This window comes from Xyrauchen texanus, chromosome 35 (genome assembly GCF_025860055.1).
Source record: "Xyrauchen texanus isolate HMW12.3.18 chromosome 35, RBS_HiC_50CHRs, whole genome shotgun sequence".
NCBI classification, from domain to species: Eukaryota; Metazoa; Chordata; class Actinopteri; order Cypriniformes; family Catostomidae; genus Xyrauchen; species Xyrauchen texanus.
The window spans coordinates 8,091,215-8,115,861 of NC_068310.1; the positions used below are offsets into that span (position 1 = coordinate 8,091,215).

At 37.8% G+C, this 24,647-nt stretch overlaps 2 protein-coding genes and 1 pseudogene across 2 annotated transcripts in view; 1 reads left to right on the forward strand and 2 right to left on the reverse strand.

The window, feature by feature from the left end:
* etv7 (ETS variant transcription factor 7) overlaps positions 1-5,573 on the reverse strand; it is a 56,607-nt gene extending 51,034 nt beyond the window's left edge. The window contains exon 1 of the mRNA XM_052106479.1: positions 5,151-5,573. The gene's annotated coding sequence lies outside the window, so the exon portion shown is untranslated. The remainder of the gene's footprint in view (positions 1-5,150) is intronic.
* On the forward strand, positions 4,052-23,656 carry zgc:194242 (uncharacterized protein LOC100005854 homolog). Its single transcript, XM_052106481.1, has 3 exons — positions 4,052-4,603; positions 19,327-19,762; positions 22,222-23,656. Exons 2-3 carry the CDS (start codon positions 19,327-19,329, stop codon positions 22,416-22,418), a joined length of 633 nt encoding a protein of 210 aa, XP_051962441.1. The 5' UTR covers positions 4,052-4,603; the 3' UTR covers positions 22,419-23,656.
* On the reverse strand, positions 7,445-8,970 carry LOC127628528 (uncharacterized; annotated as a pseudogene).
* Positions 23,657-24,647: the final 991 nt, after the last annotated feature.

Sequence of the window (24,647 nt, forward strand, 5' to 3'; positions counted from 1 at the left end):
GAGGCTGTGAGCGGCGCCCAACGCCCAAGAACCAATCGTCCAGCCATGATGGCTGTGGGGAGGATGGAGGGTTCCAATCCAGACCCACGCTGTTGGCTGCCCAGGAAAGCATATCGGACATCTGTGCGTCGGCCTCCTCCTGGGCGTGCAAGCCCGAAGGCGGCAGCCCAGAGGAGCCCTCAGCATCAGAGGCCACGCCCTCCGATGTCACGGCGAACTCATCTGCTTCCATCGCAAGAGGGTAGGCAGACTGGCTGTGAGGCGAGTCGCCGCCACCTCGAGCGGGGACGGGAGTCAACGAGCGTGCCGGCGGAGCTGCACCCGCTGCCATCCCCGAATCGCCTCCATCGCCAGCCGCATCGTCCTCAATCCCGTGGGAAGAAGGAGCGATGCGGGGGCGGCTGGAGTGGCCTGCTTATGGTTGTAAGCAAGCCGCGACCGCAACGTTGTCATGGTCATGTTCTCGCAATGAGAACATGAACCATCCACAAACGCAGCCTCAGTGTGATCGCTGCCCAGACACACGAGACAACTCCGAAGAAATTTTCTGAATGAACTCCCGTATTTGCGCCGCTTAAATACCCGTATGTCCGGGGGCGGGACATGCAAATACTGGTTGCCAACTCTCATTGGCCTTTTTTCATAGTTCAGAGGTGAATATCGGCGCTCAAGAGAGACCCCTAGTGTCGCTTCTCTGACACAACGTGGAGAGAGCGACAGAAGGGGAACAAAAGTCTACTTTCTGACAATTGTTTTGTGGAACAAGTTAAATTGATAGCTAATATTTTTGAAAATAATAATTTAAATTTTGTTCAAAAGTGGGAGTTATTTAAGTTTAAAGTCAGGGTATTTGCTATGAGAAGAGGTAAAGAATTAAAGAAAAACAAACTTAAGAAAATTACAGAAATAACAGAACAACTTAATACTTTAATTAAACAAAATACTCTATCTGAAGATGACAAGTCTAAATTATATCTTCTTAATTTAGAAATAGATAATCTATATATAGAATTAGCTAAGGGTGCTTATGTGAGATCAAGAGCTAAATGGTTTGAGGAAGGGGAAAGAAAAACTAGTTATTTCTTTTCTCTTGAAAAAAGAAATTATACAAGAAACTCTATCTCATCTTTGACTATAAATGAAAGAATCTCTAATAATCCTTCAGATATAGCATCTTTTGTGTATTCCTTTTATGAAAAACTTTATACTTCCCATTCTCACAATGAAAAAATAAGCACTTATATACAATCAATTAAACATTTTGTTCCAATAGTTTCTAATGATTATAGTGAATATTGTGAAGATGATATTCCCAAAGCTGAGATCTCTAAAGCTCTTTTTTCAATGGAGAAAGGAAAATCCCCTGGGTCAGATGGGTTAACTGTTGAATTGTATTGTGCCTTCTGGGATCTGATAGGAAACCCTTTATTTAGCATGTATAAAGAATGTTTAGAACAGAAAGAAATGAGCACAACAATGAAACAAGGTATTATCAGTTTAATTCCAAAACCAGACAAAGACCTCTTGATTATTGACAATTGGAGACCAATAACTTTATTAAATATTGATTACAAAATTTTAGCCTTAGTTTATGCTACTAGATTAAAGAGTGGTTTAAATAAAATAATTGGAGAATCTCAAACTGGTTTTATGGCAAAGCGTCATATTAGCTCAAATATTAGACTTATATTAGACCTGTTAGATTATAACCAATTTGTTAATTCAGATGCACTAATTTTATTCCTTGACTTTTACAAGGCGTTTGACACAATTGATCACCAATTTTTATAACAGACTTTACCTGCATTTGGTTTTGGAAATAAATTCATTCAGACTGTTAAATGTTTTACAAAGACATTAATAGTTCCGTTATATTACAGAACAATACTTCTAGAAGATTTTCTATCAACAGAGGAGTGAGGCAGGGTTGCCCAATTTCCCCATTTTTGTTTTTAATTGTTGTGGAACTATTAGCGATTAGTATAATTAAAAATCCAAATTTACATGGTATAACATTATTTAATAGAGAAATAAAAATATCACAATTAGCTGATGATACAACTTTATTTCTAAAAGATAAGACTCAAATTAAGAATGCAATTGAATTAATTCAAACTTTTTCGGATGCCTCGGGTCTCCAGTTAAATATTACAAAGTGTGAAATTCTCCCAGTGCATGATTCTTCTGAACATTCAATGTTTAACATTCCAGTGAAAGAATATGTTAAATATTTAGGAATTTATATATCTAAAAATCTGACAATTAGACAGCATCTCAATTTTAATAACAAGATTAAAAAAACAAAAATGATTTTTGACAATTGGTTAAGAAGGGATTTATCTATTTTAGGCAGAATCTTATTAACAAAGGTAGGTTTATCCAGATTCATTTTTCCTGGGCTGTCTTTATTTGTTCAAGATTCTACTGGTAAAGAAATTAATAGATTATTAGTTGATTTTTGCTGGAAAAATAAGCACCACCATCTTATAAAACTTTATTAGCTGAAAAGAATTCTGAAGGAGGTTTTGAAATGCTGGATTATGTAGACATGAACAATACTTTTAAGATTAAGTGGATCAAAAGGTGTGTTATTGATACTGATTCAATCTGGTCTTTTATTCCACATAATATTTTTAAAAGGGTCGGTGGTCTTAAATTTCTTTTAGCTTGCAATTTTGTACCGTCTAGATTACCTATTAAACTGTCTAAATTCCATGAGCAAGCACTCTTGGCCTGGAAATTGTGCTTTGTGCATAATTTTTCTCCTCACAGAATGAAAATATGGAACAACTAATTGATTACAGTTAATGGCAAGAGTTTATTTTTGGAGAAATGGTTGGATCACGGATTAATGTATTTAAGTGATTTATTTGATTCATCTATAAAAATTCACTCTTATGATTCTTTCCTGTCCAAATTCAGTTTTCCTATAAAATTTAAAGAATTTTCTGTAGTAATTAAAGCTATTCCCTCTGGGCTTATTAATTTAATGTGCAGCCACTTGACTTATTTTAAAGTTGAAAATAAAGATTACGATCTCCTTATAAATGGTAAATATATTTTTGATAAAAAATGTACTAACAAAGATATAAGACAAATATTTAATGAACAAAAGAGAGTTACTCCAAGAGGGAAATTTTACTGGAATTCCATTTTAAGAGATGTTAATTGGAGGAAAGCATGGCTGCTCCCTTACAAATTTTGTATTTCTAACAAAGTAAGAGAAATTCACCTGAAGATCTTACACAAAATATATCCAACTAATATGTGGCTTTCTAATTTTATGGATATTGGGAAAGAATGTTCCTTTTGTAACAACTGTGAGGAGTCCTTAAACCATCTGTTTGTTGATTGCCAGAGTGTAAAGTCATTTTGGAAAGATTGTTTTTTTACTTATTCAGTTAAAATTAATCTAACGATAACTCTGAATGTGAAGGAAATTATTTGCTATTTTGAGAATGATGATAAAAATATTAACAATTTTGTAAATTTTATCATCCTGAATGGCAAATTTTTCATTCATAAATGTAGATTGTCAAAATCTCCCCCTTTATACAAGGTTTTCTCTAACGAACTCATCCTGTTAATGAAGTCTCTTAAAATTGTAAAAAATTCAAAAGCTATGTCTATTGTAAAATATTATGAATCTGTATTTGATGTCTTATGAATGTCTCTTTTTATTTTATTTTTTTATTTTCATTTAATCATCTTTGGAGCTTGTATTATTTATGCCTGTTTTTTTTTTTGTAATGTTATTTATTTGTTCTGAATAATAAAAAAAAATTTAAAAAAAGAACTAAAAACAAACGTATTTTGAAAACAAACACTTGAAATTACATCAACGTGATAGAAAATACAGTAAATGACAGAAACTATCTTTGGAAAAAAGATATGTGAAGTGTAATTTAATTGTTTAGTTGATTTCACGTCCCGTTGAATAACATGGGGAGGCTGGGTTTATGACCTATACTAGGACCAGTCACCGGGGGGCGATCGAGACGTTTTGGCTTCACTTTTGATGGCTTGTGCGGCACACTTGTATGGAACTGCTTTTCACGCCAGTGCCTGAGGACCACCCTTCCTGTTGCTGACGGCACAGCACGCACGCACTTTCACGAGAGTTTGTTTGTGGCCTGCTTAGCATTGCTTATTCTCAAACGTCATTTTACCGCGTTTCAGGTTTTTCCGTTTTTCTCCTGTTTCATCTGCGTGTATTTTACCGGTTGCTGCTGACACCTAGCTAGAGTCTGTGTTTGTAGCCTGCTAGTTTTTTTTAGCATCGCTTATATATCTGTTTTCAGCCTTTAATCCTTAAACATCTGCCATTTTTAAGCACGCATCGGGTCTTACCGTATTATTGTCTTATCGCGATTCAACTGCTCGCATATTTCACCTGTATCCGCGTTCTATTTTTATCGCGATTAAACTGCTTGCATTTTTTCAGCGCGCACCCGTTTTTTCTCCTCTGCGGTACACAGATTATTGCATCGACCTCAAAGCGCCGCTTATCAAGAACAACAACCACCACCAACAACAAACAATTGTGTGAGGGATTCACATCAATCTCAAACCCTCACCGCTCAGGAACAACAAACAATTTGCGGTAAGTCCCCAGCGAACATGCTCCATTGGGGCCCGAATGGGGCCATTGCGGGCAGCCCACTGTGGGCCCAGATACCGGTGTTCTGACGATTTTTGTGCTGCCTTGTCGAAAAATGCTACCCAAGCGCGAATCGATCACAGAGAATGTCGATTCATTCTCTAGCTACTGTTTCCATAATGATGTAAATCTCACAATATTCAGTGACGTGCGGTGATGTCTTAAAGAGGCTAGGCACTGAGTTATGAAAGCCAGATTACCTGATTTATTGTTTAAGCTAATAATACGTAATAACAGTGAACGTTACACACAAGCGCGGCATATCAAGAAATGTACAAATCAGGATGTATATATACAGAGTGTACTCTCTCTCTCTCTCACGCACACACACACACACACACACACACACAAGCGCGTAAACAGTGAACGTTACGCACAAGCGCGGCATATCAAGAAATGTACAAATCAGGATGTATATCGTGTATTCTCTCTCTCTCACGCACACACACACACAAGCGCACAGCCACATAGCCAATCTTTTCTTACATACCAATCAGTTTGAAATGATCGGATAAGTTTTGGGCCCTTTTGCTGTACTAGTCCATCTAAGGCTGGCGAAGACCTCCCTCTTGCAATTAACTCATATTTGGAATTAAAATCGAGCTTGGAAAAATTTCTTAATTCCGTGATTACGGCCGGTGCTGTCATTTTGATTTTGAATTTGGCTAGCTGTGGTGTAATGACGTTAGCTACGCAAATGTCCAGGAATATCTCGATTTTAATTGGTCCATGTCTGATACGTAACGGAGATGATTACGGGCATAACATATTTACGTCAAAAGGCACAGCAGATTTGTGCTTTTTGCCGTACATGTTAAAGAATACAGGATCGAAGTGCGCATGCGCAACATGGGTTTTCCGCTTTGTCTGCAATGAATGGACCGTAAAAGCACTGCTTATTCTACCATGTTTTTAGTTGATTATGCGTAACTGCTACATTTGTCATCATAACGTCTAAACAATTGGAATAACACACATATTGCATATATAAATCACAAGAATAAAAAGTAAAAATATAAATACAAGTTTATTATTTAATAAACATTTTATTTTTGAATTTTGGCAGGGTAGGCAGTGCCTAGTTTGCCTACCCAGACCGCACGTCAGTGACAATATTAAGACATCGTTATTTCATTTAAAACAGGGTAAGCGTATGGGGAGCATATTTTTATATTTTAAATGAACCAGCAATTATCACATTTGATATAACAAGTAAAAATGACATTATTGTATATTATATGAAATACAATTATAATAAAATTATAAGTTATGAGTACTGTATACTGTACTGTTTTTATTTTTAAAACTGTGTGAAAAGTAAAAATTATCATATTCATCTTTGACCTGTCAAAGCACACCTTTCCTAACTGAAACTTTCAGTTATTCTTGTTCAGCTGGCTGACCGTACAAATATTCATATGGTAGTTAGCATTTTTTGCCACATGAATATTTACCTTATGTTCACTGTCATTAGAAAAAACAATACTACATAATAATGTCTTCAAGATGTAAGGAGTTGCATATTTTGATAGACCAACGTGCCCGATCAAATAATGCTCCCAGTGCAAATTCACTTTATTTTACATCACTACTCCATATGCACCTTATGAATATGGAGAGTATGTTGAGATATTTTGTAATTATGCCTTCAAGATGTCAGGAGCAGCATATTCTGTAATAGCATCTTTAAGATGTCAGGAGTTGCATATTTTGATAGATCAAATAATGCTCCCAGTTTTTTTAAACTAAATAAATGATGAAAGTACTCTGAATCTGGCAAAACAGTACATTTGTTTATTTATTTTAAAGCCTCACGCCAAATCACACTACATGAACATTAGCACATTCTGATTACTTGCTTGTCAAGTGCTGCTACCTACTTTGTACACATTTCACACACTCTGGCACTTTTTGCACGTATATGTTGCACAACTATCTTTTTCATATTTGGCACATTGAAAATGTGCCCACCTACAGCACAAATCACACTGCACCTACAAAAAAATAAAAATCAGCATTAGATACATAAAACTCATTGAGGTACAATATATATGCATTTTTATGTTATACTTTACCATTTCAATCATGCTCTGATCTGCATCTTTTTCAAGCAAGGAGCATACAACGCAGTAATCATCTGCATCAACCAGTAAGTAGCACATATCGATGGGTAGCACAAATCGTCAGAACACCGGCGCGAAATGCCGGGCACGTGTGGGCACCACGCTATCGGTCTTTGTCAGACACGTGGGTTTGTTGTGTGTGACGTCACCGCGGCGCCATTTTTGAGGTATCGCGACTGACTGAGTGAGTGAGAATTAAAGAGATTGCAAGAGTAGAAGTACATAAGATAACAGTGTTGAGAATTTGTGGTGCATTTGCCGTGGACCAGAAAGCAAGTACGACATGGTAGCCTGTGACTTACCAAAACTGCACAATTGTGTGGTTTCATCTAACTTTGTGTGGGGCTACAACATGCACCTGCCGAAGAAGACATTTGGATCTGTTCTCATTGTTCCACATAAGCCCAAGCTGCTGTCTTGCATGTTATACGTTTTCCTTTAAGCAAACACACTCAGGTTTTTCTCAAAGTATTGTTGTTGACACTGTTCAGGTTAGACATATCAAAAACATGTTTGTTTTAAAACATACAATGCTAAAAAAAAAAAAGGCATGACCTAAAGTGTTAGTTTCTGCACTTTAATGTTAGTTATTACTTGCATTCACAAATATATAAATTATATAATATTCTGTTCATGTGATTTGAACAGTTAACACTATTGTAATTGTCAAAATATGCAAGTATTAAGCCTTACCAATGTGTTCGTTTTCATACTTTATTTAGCTGTCAAAGTGAATAAAAAAAAACAATATATTTATGAAATTTTTTGTCAAACATGCTTCATTGTTAATGCAAGGCTGGTCGAGCAGGATAAAGCATCAGCATATTGCAATAGATGGACACAGTGGAAGGAGTACAAACAAAGTTGCATGCATTGAAATTAAGTTTAACTTCAGAACATCAGACAAAAAAAAAAAGTGCAAAATGATGGGACCCCACGACAAGGGTTGAAAACCACTGTACTACACTACAGTTGGACATTGGGTTGTCAGCGCACAACAGACAGTGACAATCTTACCTAAAAATGTGATATCCTCACCTTCACATGGGAGGATCATGTTGATGGGTATGGTTCCTGTTAAAAGGTTATATTTTTGACAAATATTTCCAATCACTCTTTCAACATGGATTCTTAGGTGAGCTACTTTTCTTGTCTCCTCCACATCTCTTGCAGCTAGCTGACAGTAACCCCTTGTAAAGGCTGGGAGTTTGACCTCTGCACACAACATGCCAACACTTTCCTTTATATCAAAACCTCTATCAGCCAATACAATGTCCCTTGGCAACAGTTTTTCAAGAAAAACACATTACAGAAAATAGTGGTTATCACTTGTACGGCCACCCCACCCTTTTGATATGAAACAAATAGATCCCTTCGGTGTAATACCTATCAAATATTTCATAGTGTGATTGTGCTTGTAGCTGGAAAACATTTGAGCACGTGCTTTCAGATTTGATGGTTTCTCTGTGAAAATCTCAAAACAGTCAATGATCACTGCTACTCTGCGTCCAAAGGACTCCACAAATTGGTGAGGCATAATTTTTTGTAAAGTGTCTCTTTCTGGCCATATGATGGAACGGCTCAGGTTTGCATAAATGACACAATTTCATGAAATGTTCTGTATACTGTCTTTGGGGGAAACACGAACGAGATGGGCTAGATGTTGTGCAGGCAGATCCAGTCTGAGGCGCATAAAGGTTATGAGAAGCATTTGAAATGGACTAAGAACTTTCTTCTTTTGGTCTGACATGAGAGGCACCAAAAAATTTAGTAAGGCCATAAAGGTTCCCAGGTTTGGCAGTCCTGTGTAGTACTTTATCATCATTGTCTCCAAAAAAAACTATCAGTCATCCTGTGCTCATCAAGTTCATGTCGCAGCTGTACGTTTTCTTCCAACAGGCGGTTAACTTCTGCAGATCTGTGCACACATAAGTTACATTCTGTTTGTGTCACAGCCATCCCCTGAGTTGTGTGGGTCCCTTCCTCAGTGTGTTGCTCGCCATGTCCTACAGCATCATGTGTCTCCTCCTCAGTGTGTTGCTCACCATCTCCAGCCGCTTGTGTCTCCTCAGCATGTGGCACAACATCTCCATCAGCCTCTTGTGTCTCCTCAGTGTTTCGCTCACCACCTCCTTCAGCTGGCTGCAGTGTGTTTTTTCTTTCCTCCCTCTTCGTCTTGCCGAGCATGTAGTGTTGGTGTGAGAGATTTCTGTGTGACCCAGATGGAGGGCGGGTGCCCAGTCTGGGTCAGTCTCCATCATCTCATATGCAGGTTGACCTGCAATAACATGAAACAGTTTTTATCTTCAAAACATGGGACCAAAAGTGTTAACATTAATCATAGATTATAATAAAGTATTAGTACAGACACTGAGCAAATATAATTCAGCTAAATAATTTTTTAATACTGAAAAAGTATTAAAACAGTGCTGCACTTTTCAGACTGCAAGTCACACCGAAGTGAAATAAAAATTTTCTGCAAAAACACAGTGAGTAACGTTAACTTTCAAGCCTTACAAATTGTTAAATTTACCTTTTTCCATTCTAAATCTATATCCATTTAGTTGACATTGCAGTTGAGTAAAGTACAAAGGTACAAACCCCAAAAATAATAAGTGCTGTAGTGAAGTAAAATAATTATTTTATAGCCATGTATAAGATGATTGCATAACATTTTACAGTATAAACAATAAAAGTCTAATACTTCAAATGTGTCAACTTTGTCAACATCATCACCTTTATGTCTTACCTTTATGAAAATTTTGAGAGCAGACATACATAAACGGAGATATGTTTGCAAAGGTGATGTTTTTGCGTCGCACAGCTCCAACCCAGGCCATCCGACGCCTTTTTGTTACGTCCGCGACATGCTGTCCATGTCCTTTCTTCAAAGTGGGAAAGCTAAAAAACCTTTCCCCGTTGTTTAGTTTGTGACCCTTTCTGTCGTGAGACTTACTATTGCAGCCTATCACACAACAAGAACGCACCATTTTATCACATTTATGAACACAATTCTCCAAGCAGAATACACCAGCATTGATACCTTACAAATGGCGGCTACGCCGATAATGCACTTCGCGATTCACGAGTGTGACGTCACCTGACAATGACCGATGGGACCCAGGTGGTGCCCCAGTGGTACGCCCCAAAGTGTGGGCTGACTGTGGGCAGGCCCACAGTAAGTAGAGTGGGCCCCCATTGGGGCCAGTTGTGGGCCCACAGCAAACCCCTTAGGGGCCACTGTGGGCAGCCTATTGTGGGCCCAAATACCGGCGTGAAATGTGTGGCATGCATGGGCCCCACACTATGGGGTCCAGGTGGGGCCCTAGTGGGACAGCCCAAATTAGAGTGGGCCCTCATGTGTGCACACTGTGGGTGTAGGTGCAAATTTGAGCACACGGAGTGTGGGTACTTTACTATATACAGAACAATTGCACTTGTTAAAGGTAGCAGCAATAAATCGAGGGTCATGTTTTTTTTTTATATAATTTATTTACAGACATTAATAATAATACATTGAGATTTATTTTTAACCAGCAATAAAAAAAAGCAATTGAGCAGTTTAAAACAGCAATAAACACACAAAAACAGAACCACAGAATACTTAAAACACATATGAAAGTAAATTAAAAACCAATCCCCTCAGTAGGTATTTCCCTCACTGCAGTTCTGGCCCTTCCTTGCCTTCCCCCATCTCTGTCCCTTGCATTACGGAGCCATGTTTTTATGGACGCTTCCACCTCGCATGCAGTGGCTTGGCTGCTTTTTGTCACAGCATCTAAGTGAGAAAGGATCAATTGAAATACAAATGTTAAAAAAAAATAAGGGTTGTTCAAGTACTGTTACGCCATTTCAACCTCCTTTGCACTTTGACGAGGATTACTGGCTACAGGAAACATGGAGATAGAGCAAACATTGTTCATTTACTGTACATTTACACCTGACTACTGATTTTTCCTTCCCATTTTTTTCTTTTTTTTTTTTTTTTTTTTCATTTTTATTCCTGTTATACGGGCTTATCACATATAAACATTATATACTGTACCTATAACTGCTTTGCAGACCATCATCTGCCCAAAGGCCATCTTCTGGCCAGAGCCCTTCCAGCACAGTTGCTGGGCAAGTGGGGTGGTCAGCATGCAGAACAGGATACGTCTGGTGTTGGAGGTTGGGCTTGTACCCCCAACTGTTGCCAGATACTTTGCCTAAATTAAAGCAGTAACACATTAGTATATTCACAGTACAGCTATACTGAAACTGTAGTGAAAAAGTACAAAACTTTATTTATTTAAATGCATTTATTAATTTAGCAGGCTTTTAAAGAGGTGTTAAATACCAAATATTTAATAAAACCAAGTGTACCATTGCACTGTAGCGCGCCTCATCTTTCAGTTTGCTTTCTACATTTTGAAGGTCCATCATGCTTTTCAGAGGCAAATGGCAGATTTGCATCCAGAGAGCTCTGTTTGGTCAACTTAAATAGTAATTGCTTTATGACAGCAACCTCTCCTTTCAGGTGTTCTAACTGAGAAATGATGTGACGTTCTGTTGCTGGAGAGAGAGAGAGACAGACAGAAAGACAGACAAGGAAACAGTGAGACAGAGAAAATATGAAAATTGATCCTACAGAATTAGTCAATTACAGGCCGATCTCGAATCTACCTTTTCTGTCAAAGATACTAGAAAAGGCAGTATCTTTATAACTATGTTCCTTTTTAGAAAGAAATGGTATGAGGATTTTCAATCAGGATTTAGACTGTATCATAGTACTGAGACAGCTCTCATTAGTCACAAATGGTTTGCTCTTATCATCCGATTGTGGTTGTATCTCTCTATTAGTGCTACTAGATCTTAGTGCTGCGTTTGACACTATCGACCACAACATTCTTTTAAATAGACTCGAAAAACTATCTGTAAAACTGCATTTTTAAATCTTAAAAATATATCTAAATTACGTCATATGCTCTCTATGAAAAATGCAAAACAATCTGTATTGTAAAAAGCACTATATAAATAAAGGTGACTTGACTTGACATTCTGGGTGTCCTTTAAAGAGCACATTCAGGGCTTTTCAGAGATACCAAATGTTTGGAGGTTTCACCACGACAACAACTCCTTGGTATTTAAAAATGACTGACATTTAATTTAGTGAAATTTGGAAATATGATATTTTCAATTTGACCAGATATTCTCCATTAGCGCAAATGCCCAAATGACGTCACACAGGTATAACGACATTAACGGTTATTGACGGTGTAGACGGTAGCAAAACCCGTTTACGTGAACATTAGAGTTGGTAAAAGGTAGTCCGTCAATTGATAATTCATTGGGTTTTATATGTGAAAAGGGCTTATATTATTATTATTATTAATGTGTTTGAAACTGCAATAGCCTGAGAAAAACAAGACCGGGTCCTTTTTTCATAATTCAAGATTTGATATACGTTTTCTTAATACTTTTAATTGTCATTGATATTTGTATTGGCGTTATAAGTTTTAAGTTATTTGAATACAATAGTTTAAAAAGTATTTTACCTCAGGAAACCTGTTTCTTCAGGATGTCTTCAGTACAGTCAGGATGTCCACAGACATTTTAACTGCCATAATCCATGTTAATTCTTTAAATGGTAAACTCGTGGTGGTGCCCCCTATTTTTGCTATTTTTGTCCTGTGACAAAGTCAATTACCATAAGTTTTACTAAACATGTATGAAGTTAAGATTTTATAAGAAGTCTTGTGCTCACCAAGGCTGCATTTATTTAATCAAACGGTACAGTAAAAATTGTGAAATATTATTACAATTGATCAATGTTGAAAACTGTTTTTGCTGCTTAACATTTTTGTAGAAATTTATACTTTTTTCAGTTTAATAAACAGCATTTATTAATTTTATTAAAGCATTTATTGAATAGAAATCATTTGTAACTTTATAAATGTCTTCTGTCACTTTTGATCAATTGAATGCATCCTTGATGAATACAAATATGAATATCTGTCTTTTTTAATCTTACCACATCATTGTTCCTCAAAAATGTTAAGCAGCACAACTGAAATGTTTCTTGAGCAGCAAATAAGCATATTAAAATGATTTCTGTAGGATCATGTGTCTGAAGACTGGAGTAATGATGCTGAATACAGGTACCTTGACAGGTACTCTAGATACTAGGCTATATAATGTATACATTTTATATATCATTTATATTAACAAATTACAAAATGGAGAATAGAATAGAATGTGTGATATAAATGTAAAGTATGTAATAATATATAGCAATCTTATAATTGTATATTTTAATAACAACAGATACAATAACATTTATTTTAGCAAAATAATAATAATAAAAAAAAAACATCATGGGAATTGATTTTATCTATTTTACAGCCTATGTTAATGGTCATTGGATGGGACTACATCTCCCACCCAAAAAATTGTAGGCTATACCATATGAGATTAGTTGGGTTTGTGACTAAATCTGGCAACCATAAAGACACGCAATTAAAAAACACCCACAACTTTTTAACTATTTTTTAACTAAAAATGTAACTATTTTTAACTATATGCTAAATGTGGGTTGCCCACAGTAAATCCTCATGTGGGTCCAAATGGACAAAACTGCTATGGGCCCCGCATGGGCTAACCCACTGGGGGCCGTGTGGGTTTTCTGTAGGCAAGCCCACTGTGGGTTGCCCACAGTAAATCCTCATGTGGGCCCAAATGGGCAAAACGACTATGGACCCCGCATGGACTAACCCACTGGGGGCCTGTGTGGGTTTTCTGTAGGCAAGCCCACAGTGTGCATGCCCACATGGGGCCCCAAAGGGTTTGCCCTTGCCCACACTGTCCCACAGAAAACCCACACGTACCCACAGTGGGCCCGCACATGGTATCCGCTCATGTTATTTGTTCCTGCATTGCATGTCACATGTTTAAAATAGCCTCCTCCATCAGCAGCGAGGGATTCACTTGTGATAAATTTAAGGAATTAGTCAGGCTGATGGAGAAGGTTAATGAGTTAGAGACTCGCATCCGAACGCTAGTAGAGGTCAGTGAGAAAGAGAAGCCGGTAGATACTGTTTCGGACGCGAGTAGTACAGAGAGCAACACACACACTTTGGTTCCGGCTGTAGAGCCCCTGAAGCAGGGCATTTGGGTGACGTCTCGGCGGCATACTCGTAGGGCAAAGAGACACCACTCTCCCATTCCTGTTAGGGTTTCCAATCAATTCTCCCCACTCAGTGATACACCCACTGAGAATCATATTGAAAGAGCCCTTGTTATCGGTGATTCTATTGTAAGGAACGCGGAAATAGAGACTCCAGCCACTATTGTTAATTGCATTTCAGGGGCCAGGGCGTCTGACATCAAATCAAATTTACAAGTGCCTGCTAAACGTAGATTTTCTAAAATTGTTATCCATGCCGGCACTGACGATGTCTGACTTTGCCAGTCGGAGATCACTAAAGATAATGTTAAAGAGGTGTGCAAATTTGCAAAAACGATGTCAGACACTATAATATGCTCTGGTCCCCTCCCTGCTCGTCGTGGTGACGAGGTTTATAGTAGATTAGTGTCACTGAATGGCTGGATGTCTGAGTGGTGTCTGAAGAATAAAATAGGATTTATAGACAATTGGAAGAGTTTTTGGGGTAGACCTGACCTGCTAAAGAGAGACTGACTCCATCCCTCCAGGGAAGGTGCTGCTCTCCTCTCTAGTAATTTGGCTCATAGTTTTAATAATGAAAGTAATTGACTAACTGGGGCCCAGGTCAGGAAGCAGACAAACTGGTTAATCCGAACGTCTGCTAGCTGCCTTGAGATGTCACACAGGTCACATAAACTACAACACATAGAGACTGTATCACCTAGATATCTCGTAGAGACTGTGTCTGTTCCCCGAACTATGAAACACAATACCCTCACTAAATCATTTAGAAAAAATTTGAGTAAGGTCAAACTTGAACAAAACAAACAAATTAAAAATACACATCATATAAAAATAGGGCTACTAAACATTAGATCTCTTTCTAACAAAGCACTAATTGTCAATGAAATGGTTACAGATCATAGATTGAATGCGCTCTGTTTGACTGAAACCTGGCTTAAACCGGAAGACTATATTAGTTTAAACGAATCTACTCCCCCAGGTTATTGTTATAAACATGAGCCTCGTCTGAAGGGTCGAGGAGGAGGTGTTGCTACAATTTACAGTGAAGTGTTTAGTGTTACTCAGAGGACAGGATATAAATGTAAGTCTTTTGAACTAATAATGCTTAATGTGACACCGTCAAATATAAATAAAAAATCTCTGTCGTCTTTTACCCTTGCTACAGTGTATAGATCACCTGGGCCTTATTCTGATTTCCTTAGTCAGGTTCCCGTGGGTCCTTAAGTCTTAAAATGTCTTAAATTAAAATTCGGGTAATTAAGGTCTTAAATTGTCTTAAATTTACCATAAAATTGCTGTAGGTATTACATTTTTTGCCGGTGCACTTAATGGCGATTAGAAAGTACAGTGGCCCACTGTAAAACATCTAATAGTTGATTAATTTAGTATTGTGTGAAATGAGTCGCCGCGATTTAATAGCTGTTTACGGTACGTCGGCTACAGACGCTGACGTCAGGCTGCGTGTCGCCATTATGCGGTTGTCGATGTGAGGTTCAAAATGCAAAGAAGATGGGGAAGTGCAAATTTAACGACAAGTGGATGGAAGAGGATGCATTTAGGAGGTGGTAGGCGCCGGCTGAAAACAACAATGAGGCAATGTGTAAATTATGCAAAAAGACCTTTTCATTTGGGACCATGGGGCTCAAAGCCGTCGAGTCGCATATGAAAGGAGGAAAGCACCAGCGTTACGTTGCAGCAGCTAGACATAGCGGGGCCAGGGTAATCCCTGCATTGTTTGCAACACGACCTAACGAAGTTATAAGTTCAGACGCCACCTCTCAGTCGGCTATAACAAGTTTCATTTCACTGCCAGACACCCAAAAGGCAGAGGTCATGTTTGACGAAAGTATGAATAAAACGACAAAGAGCAAACAAATGGACATTCATTTGCGATTCTGGACTTTTCAAACACTTATGTACATTATTTGTCAACTTTTTGGCTTGGGAAAGGCTGTTTTGAGGACTTTCATTATTGAGCTTATTTATGATGGAGACTGCTTTAAGTGTTGGAAGTATTATTATTCTGTCTCCCACTGAGCCATGATGGAGTCCACTTCAAGTGTTATTATTTTCATTATTCTATATGGTTCCTTCATGCAATGCATTGTGTTGTTTAGTGTAATCCAACTTATGTATGTTATGTTGGCTCTGTTCTGCATCACAAAGGAACAAAAATGAAAATGCCAACTGTGAGCTTTGATTGTTTACATCTATATTGGCCAAACAGTGTTGGAAGGGTTATTGTTAGTTATTATACTGTCTCCTAATTTGAAAAAAAGGTCTCATGAAAAAGTATTTTTGCAGAGTTTACACATTGCACATAATTGATAACAAATGGAAAACTTTAAGTTTTGATTTCCATTGTAGGAGGCAATAAATTGAGTATTCCAAAGAAATTATGACATTTTTGGGTCTTAAATTATATTTGTTGAGGTCTTAAAAAGGTCTTAAAAAGCATTACATTTTACTTTTAAAATGGTGCAAGAACCCTGTTAGTGAATTTGCAAATGTTTTATCAAATCTTGTAGTTACTGTAGATAGAGCCTTAATTGTTGGTGACTTCAACATTCACATAGATAATGAAAATGATACGTTGGGATTAGCATTTAACGGTATTCTCAACTCTCTTGGAGTCAGACAAAATGTAACAGGACCAACTCATCGACATAATCATATGCTAGATTTAATTCTTTAATATGGAGTTGACGTTGATAATATAGAAATTCTGCAGCAGAGCGATGACATCTCGGATCATTACCTCGTCTCTTGTATGATGCAATCAGCTAATGTTACTCAATTTACACCACGCTATCGTTCAGGTAGAACTATTCTTTCGACCACTAAAGATAGCTTCACTAATACTCTTCCAGATCTATCTCATACACTCAATAAACCACAAAGCCCAGAAGAACTTGATGAAATAACAAAAAATATAAATGCAGACTTCTCTAGCACTCTTGATATTGTCGCCCCACTTCGATTAAAGAAAATTAAAGAAATAAGCCCTGCACCATGGTACACTGATCACACTCATGCTCTCAAGAGAGCAGCTCGGAAAATGGAGCGCATGTGGAAAAATACAAAATTAGAAGTATTTCATGGTGCATGGAAGGATAGTGTCTGTAGCTACAAACACGCACTCAAAGCTGCCAGGTCAGCATATTTTAGTAAACTCATAGAAAATAACCACAACAATCCTAGATGTTTATTCAGTATTGTGGCTAAACTGGTTAGGAATAAATCCTCTACAGAACCGGATATTACATCGCAGCACAAGAGTAATGACTTCATGAATTTCTTTACAGATATAATTGAAATAATCAGAAATAAAATTGGAATTATGCAATCATCTGTCATAGCACCTCAGAAAACAGTGTCTAATAATTTTCCTCATGTGCAACTCCAATCCTTCGCTATCATAGGTCATGAAGAGCTAACAAAACTTATTGAAACATCAAAAGCCACAACTTGTTTGTTAGATCCTATACCAACTAAGCTCTTAAAAGCGATCGATTAGCTTCGGTACGGACTGTTTATAGCTGCGGTTAGTTGGCGGCTGCCATTCCCTCAACATTCTCCCTTCAACATTCATCCTCCGTTTCGGATACCGAAAGAATTTTGTCCTGTTTCCTCCCTAACGCCACGTCACATATTCATGAAACATGAGAATGCGCAGCGCCTCACTTTTATATCAAAACCTCGTAGGCAGCCTAACTAGACAGCATTTTTAGACATCAGAGTTCCGCGGTCAAGTCTGCAAGCACATATAGCTAATGCGCAAAAATGCTGTCTAGGCAGTTCACACAGCCATAGGTTTATGTCCCTCCCTCTTCTGAGCTTGTTTGCACATGACGTCACGGCACTGCGTTGCTGTGGCGCGAAATGCAGGAGGGCAGGAAGTGATTTTCTACATCAGGAAGCACTATCAAAAACTCAAAATGCCCATGTTTTGCGTTGTTTATGGTTGCTCAAACAGAGAAACCACAAGGAGCTTTTATCGTGTACCGAAAGTTGTTGTTCATAAGGGGGAAAATGCAAGAAATTGACTGAAATGCTGGAAAAATGGATTGTAAACCTGCGTCTGCGTTCTGGCAGAGCCAAGTCGATAATGTTCATGTGTGCAGTACACTTCGTCAAAGTAATTTTTTTTCATTCAACAAAACAATTTAAAACTAAAATAAATGTACAGTACATAACAATTATAAAAATATGAGGGCCATTATATCACATAAAAAGATCACATGAAGAGCCCAAAAGCATAGCAAATACTAACAGTCCTTATAGCTTTCTTAACAGATACTGGGTTGCTTTTGTGAATGTAAAACTTTCTTAGGAAAAAATGTAATTAATGACAAAACAGATATTTTCTTTTGTGGGGTTAGAGTCAAAATACACAAATATAAGGTAAGTTAATACAACTTCTGTCGCTATTTTTATGTAATGTTAACCGTTTCCGTACTTTAAAGTTTTTCTTCTTTTTGAGTTTGTACCTCTGTAACTGAACAAATATAAGTAACTATAGCAAAGCTAATAACAATGTATTTGCAGGCGACCGTAAACAACTTGCCATGCAATTACTTCTCTGTCTTGTTTTGCGATGATCCATGTCTTTAGTGGGGTTCCGGCAGACCTTTGCGCGTGGTTAACCTAATCGCATAAACAACAGTAATACGATTCAACAAGAGGCACCACAGCGTTTAATGTTTGTTGCTAGGTTAATCCACAGGACAAAAAATAAATGCTACTCATTAAACCAAACGACAGTCATTGTGGAGCACCTGAGTACCCGGGTGGTTGACCCAACCACTAACAAAAAAAAGTTGTATGCCTCCATGCTTTTGTATGCTTTAATTTGTTTTCTGGAGGACAAGGTAGTTGTCTGCCATCGAGGCATTAGATACAAGCAAGTATTTCAATTCAGTTGAATAAGGATCACGTCCAACGTTGTGATTTTCTGTTTATATCATTCTCTCGTAATCGCATCTAAACTAGTACAGTATGGACTTTCCTCCATCTCGCCCATTCTGCTTTTCACTTCCTGCCCTTCATCTGAATTTCGCGCGTCATAAGAATCACGTGACTGCAACTAATGAACCGAGCAAAAGTGTCCTGGTAATGTGGATTATGATAGAAATTACATGTTAAATGTTTTTATGCATGCAAATGCTTAAAAAAATTAAAAATAAATGAAAAGTAGACTTGGTTTAAACTCTTCTTGCGTTGACCTAAAGCGTCTGACTGACTTTATGCAGAAGATCAGGCTACTAGTTTTGTTGTCATTCAATTTCAAAGTTTAATTTCTTGTATGGCATTCTCTACTCTGGTCAAAACTAATGTCTTTGTATAAAACTTAGGTGTACTTTTGTTTTTCTTTATAGATGTTGGCAGACAAAGTGGGCAAACAGTTGGGGCGCCCTACTTACTCTTTAACTGGATGGCTGGTGACCAAGTTCCTGAAATGGCACAATGGGATTTTGGAGCAGAATGCTGTGAAACTGAGTAACATTCAACCTGTCGACACCGTACTGGAGCTGGGTCATGGGCCGGGTCTGGGTCTCCAGGCGGCCTCGAAGCTTCTCACGGGGCCGAAAGGAAAGCTGCTCGGGGTGGACTACTCAGTATACATGCATCAGATGGCCAGTGAGCTCATGAAGGAGCAGATAGCCAAAGGAAGGGTTATTTTGCATTGCTGTGATTTGGCAGCTATGCCGATAGCTGAAAACAGCGTTGACAAGGTGTTTCACTGCAACTGTTATTATTTCTGGCCGGATCTGAACGCAGGAGCGAGTGCCATTCACAGAGTGATGAAACCAGGTTAGTGTTCCGCAAGTTGCACAACCTAGTCACACAAGCTTGTGAAGTAGTTGGTTATGCAATACAAGCGTTAAAATGTGTCTTTGTTGAAATCATTATGGTAACATTGTTTTGATATCATAAGGTTTTTTTTTTTAATTTATTTTTAAGTGCTAATCTCCAGTTTAATTTTTTTTATTGAAAGTGAATAAAACTCACCTAGTGTTTTCCACCAGAAAACTGCAGCAATACTTCAAGGAATGGTTCAACAAAAATGAAAATTCTCTCATTCACTTACCCAGATGTGTATGACTGTCTTTCTTCAGCAGAACACAAATTAAGATTTTTAGAATAAGAGAGGGCTCTCTCAGGTCCTTATAATGCAAGGAAAAAGGGGCCAGCACTTTGATGGTCCAAAAGTCATATTTAGGCAGCATAAAAGTAATCCATGCCTCTCCAGTTGATCAATAAATATCTGAAGCAAAACAATACATTTTGGAAAAATAAATAGATATTTAAAAGGTCATTAACTTTTAAAAAGTGCTTCCCGCCAGTAGCTGACACGTAGCTGTCGTGTGATTTTAAGCGCCTCGGCGACGTCATGCAAGAACTCAGACATTTCAAACAGCATCAGAGCCCTGGATTGAAGCGCCTATGTAAAGTTAAAAACGTTTTAATTATCGACTTGTTTCTTACATAAACCTTTCGCTTCAGAGTACATTCATTAATCAATTGGAGTCGTGTGGATTAAATTGATGCTGCCTAAAAGTGCCTTTTGGAAAAGTGCTGGCACCCATTTACTTGCATTATAGGGACATGACAGAGATGTAACTTCTTAAAACCTTAATTTGTGTTCTGTTGAAGAAAGACTGTCGTGCACATCAGAGTTGGCATCAGGGTAAGTGAATAATGCGAGAATTCATTTTTGGTTGATAATCTGTTTCGCAGCCCGAAACACTTTCCCGATTCTCACAATGGCCAGTCCACCTATGCTTTCGGGTCTCCATCTCTCCCCTTGAAGCAGTGCGGCTGCACACCATGCACTGCTGGTAGTTACACCACTGGTTCTCTCATTTACTCAACCTTATGCCATCCCAGATGTGTATGACTTTCCTCTGCTGAACACAAAGTGAATTTAGGTCTACATTTTGATGCTCCAAAAGCCGCAGAAAGGCAATCCATAATACTCCTGTGGTTTAATCCATGTCTTCTGATGTGATACAATAGGTATGGGTGAGAAACCGATCAATATTTAAGAACTTTCACTATTCTCTTTTTTGGAAATTTGCATTCCTTCATGCAGATCACCACCTAATGTGCAGGTAGTTAAAAGATTTCAATATTTATCAGTTTCTCACCCACACCTATTGTATCGCTTCAGAAGACGTTGATTTAACAACTGGAGTCTTATGGATTACTTTTTATGCTGCCTTCATATGCCTTTTGGAACTTCAAACTTCTGGCAAAAATGATCTTGCAATGAATGGACTTGCAGAGCTGAAATATTCTTCAAAAAATCTTAATTTGTGTTCTGCAGAAGAAAGTCATAAACATTTGGGATGGTATGAGGGTGAGTAAATCATGAGAGAATTTTCATTTTCGGGGGAACTATCCCTTTAACTTTTTTTTTTCGTTAATGATACATAAATATCTTGGTCTTTTCTCTCCTTTTTAAAAAAATAAGTGCTTTGCAGTGTTGAGTTTGAGATTATTTTATATTAAGCAATGTTGGATATGAAGCTAAAGAGCCTATAGTGCATGTAATCAACTCTGTAGTGACATTGTTGACCCTGCTCTTAAACCTACCTCAAGCTTGATGACAGCAATTCTTTGTGTGTGTGTGCACGCGTTATTCTGTGAAAATCACAAAGTACATTCTTTCAAATGCTTAATTTTGGAATGCAAGTACATATTAAATATATCTACAGCAATAATAAGCTGGATGCACCTTTTTATTTCCAGGTTACCCCAGATTAAAATGTGGTCTTCGATTTAAGCATTTGTTTTACTTATGTTATTGCAGAGAATGATTATGTAAGATAGCGACAATAATTGTAGATTAATGATATTGCTCATTTTGCAGAAATCAGCACGGTTTACATCCTATCTCCCATTATATTTGTTTACAATTTACTATATGATGTGGTGCATTAAAGTAGTTGACAATTGGACTGTGATTAATTTGATTATCTCAAACATGGTTAATTCTAACAAAGCAGAAATGTGTGAATACACTGGGTGTTTTTGACTATACAATGATGTTCATTGATGTATTTAGTGAAGTATATGAATTATATGCATGTGTTATGAGCTCTTAGATTTGAAAGCTATCAATATTACTGCAACAGCGTCCCATTTTTAACATACACAATTTCATTTTGAACAAACAAAACAAAATTGTCTGATTGGATACTTCAGGGTTACAGACACGGACACTTTTTTAAATTTTTTTTAATAATGTGATTTTTGTGTCCTCCCAGGTGGAATTATGGTTACAACTCTAAATCTAGACAGTGTTATCAAAGCAGCTTCAATGAAAATTCTCAGCGGGGAGAACTGGCGTCCTGAGGTCTACATGGAAGCCTTACAGTCCTCTGGATTCAAAGATGTCCAAATGAAGAGCAAAAGAGACAAATTTGTTACATTTCAAGCTATTTTTGCCACTGCTGTGAAGTAAATCATGGGGTCTCCAAGACCGCAGTTTACATGCCTGTGTAATTTGAAGGATCTGCCTTTTCGCATTTGATCAATATTGAATCTGAAATAAAGATTAATCCAAAAGGAGTCAATGTTTGCCTAGTATTAACTGATGTTGCTGGGGGGACTTCTTTTTCTGCACCACTAAAATGCCGCATGAGACACATAAAAAGCACGTGGATTTTTGGCTAACAGCCTAGCCTGCCCACCTTTATTTTTGCCCTTCATGTTTGCACCATTGTCATAAGATTGTCCCCTACAGTCCTGGAATGGGATGTTCAATTCTTCAAGCCTGTTAAGAATTAGTGTGGACAAGCCTAGATCAGTAGATTCAGGAGCTATGAGAAATCCCAAGAAGTGTTCCTTTATCTCTGGTGTTTTGCCAAGACTTACAGTGCGCACAACAACAGACATCTGTTCTTGGTGACTAACATCTGGGGTGCAATCCAATATTATGGCATAATATTTGGAGTCTTTTGATTTCTGCCACCATTTTGTCCAGTATTTTGTCACTGACACAGCTTATCAGCTCATTTTGGATAGTCTTCCCCAAGTATGTGATATGCTGTGGTCCAATGTCGATTCGTCTCACGTGATCTCTCAAAACAGGATCAAATTTAGCTATCAGTTCCACTTCTTTTAGAAAGTTCCCATTGTTCTCCTGATATAATGTATCAACAGATCCCCTGAGTGCCAGATTACTGCCAAGGACTGAATAATACTGATTAAGTGTGTGAGAACATCTCTCCAGTGATTCTTTTCTGCTTCCAAGAGATCCTTCCGTTTCACCATGTTGTTGCAATGATCAAGGCTATTTTCATGATGTTTCAGTAGTGCACCTATATTGACCCAATCCTGTTGTCCCTCTGTTACCAGTTTTGTGGACTTCGTTGAGAACAATTTGCAGCAGAAACAGTAGACTGCATCTTTTGTAATATATGAGCCAGCTCCGCTTGATTTTTTTTCCCCCATTGATTAATTGTCTGTAGGTGTAGTGGAAGCTTCGGCCATCAGGTTTTTTTAGGGATTGTGAAGTCTTTTTCTTTATAGGCAGTGGCCCTCTGCTTACCAGATCAGTCCTTTCTGAGTCGGACAGGATAGATGTCCACTCAGCTGGGTCAACTGGAGGAGCTGCTGATTCATAGTGTAGGTGTCACATTCACAGTTGTCTTTTGTTTTTGTACTTTAACAAGAATTTCAAAATAAAAGTTCCTGTTTCCTAGTCATGTGATGTCCTGTTTTCCCTCTGTGTTCATGTGTCTTGCTTTCATTGGTTCATTGTTTGATTACTTTGTTATCAGATCTAGTTTCTCATTGGTTTTAGTTAATTGTCTTGTTATCTTGTTTTAGAGTTCTGTTTGTTCATTGGCTTTTGTTACCCATGTCTTGTGTATTTAAGCCCTCATGTTTGCCATTGTCTCTTGTCAGGTATTGGTCATGTAACCTTGTAGTTTTGCCAAAGTTTAGTCTAGCCAGTTTAAATGTAACCATGTTGACTTGCTAAAGTTTAGTCTAGCCACTGTACATGAATCTTTGTTGTTTTGTTCTGTTCTAGTCTAGCCATAGCCTTAGTCATAGTCATATCTAGTTTTTATCATGTTTAGTTTGGTCCTTGGTTTCTTGTTTTTGTTTCACTCACATTTATAGTTAGGGATAGTGGTTTCCACGTTTGAAGAAAAAACTGCACTTGGGTTCATCTTACCTTCACCATCATCGTCTCTGCCTGTTTGTTAGCAACGTTACATTAGGCTGGAAGTTGCTAAAGGAGTAGATGTTCCATCAATTACCACAGAAGTAGAAGGACCTATAAGGAAATTAATAATTATATAATTATAATTAGAAATATTAATCTCAGGATATTCTACAGTAAACTGAGCAAATACAAAGTCTGCTGTGCTATTAATTAACCTGCCACATCCGCTGAGGTTGAGACAGACATGGAAGGAACAATAGGAGGATCAGTGGATGCAGGTTCTGGTAAATGCTCATTGCCTGCAAAGGATGGACCTGATGAAAATGATAATAATAATATCAATAATTATTATTATAAAAGCTAGCCAATTTTGATGGCATATTAGAAGGTAATGCAACTGTCTGTCAAAAACAAAAAAAGATCTCTCAAAAGGCATGGTTTATCCAAGTAAATATATTGATCTGGGATTGTTGAAAACTCACCTGCTGTATCATCACCATCTGTAGAACTGGCACT

What these genes read in the sequence shown, in the direction of transcription:
- zgc:194242 (XM_052106481.1), top strand. Translation starts at nt 19,327, where the DNA reads ATGTTGGCAGACAAAGTGGGCAAACAGTTGGGGCGCCCTACTTACTCT. An exon ending in TCACAGAGTGATGAAACCAG is followed by an intron (nt 19,763 to 22,221) that starts GTTAGTGTTCCG and finishes GTGTCCTCCCAG; the next exon opens with GTGGAATTATGGTTACAACT.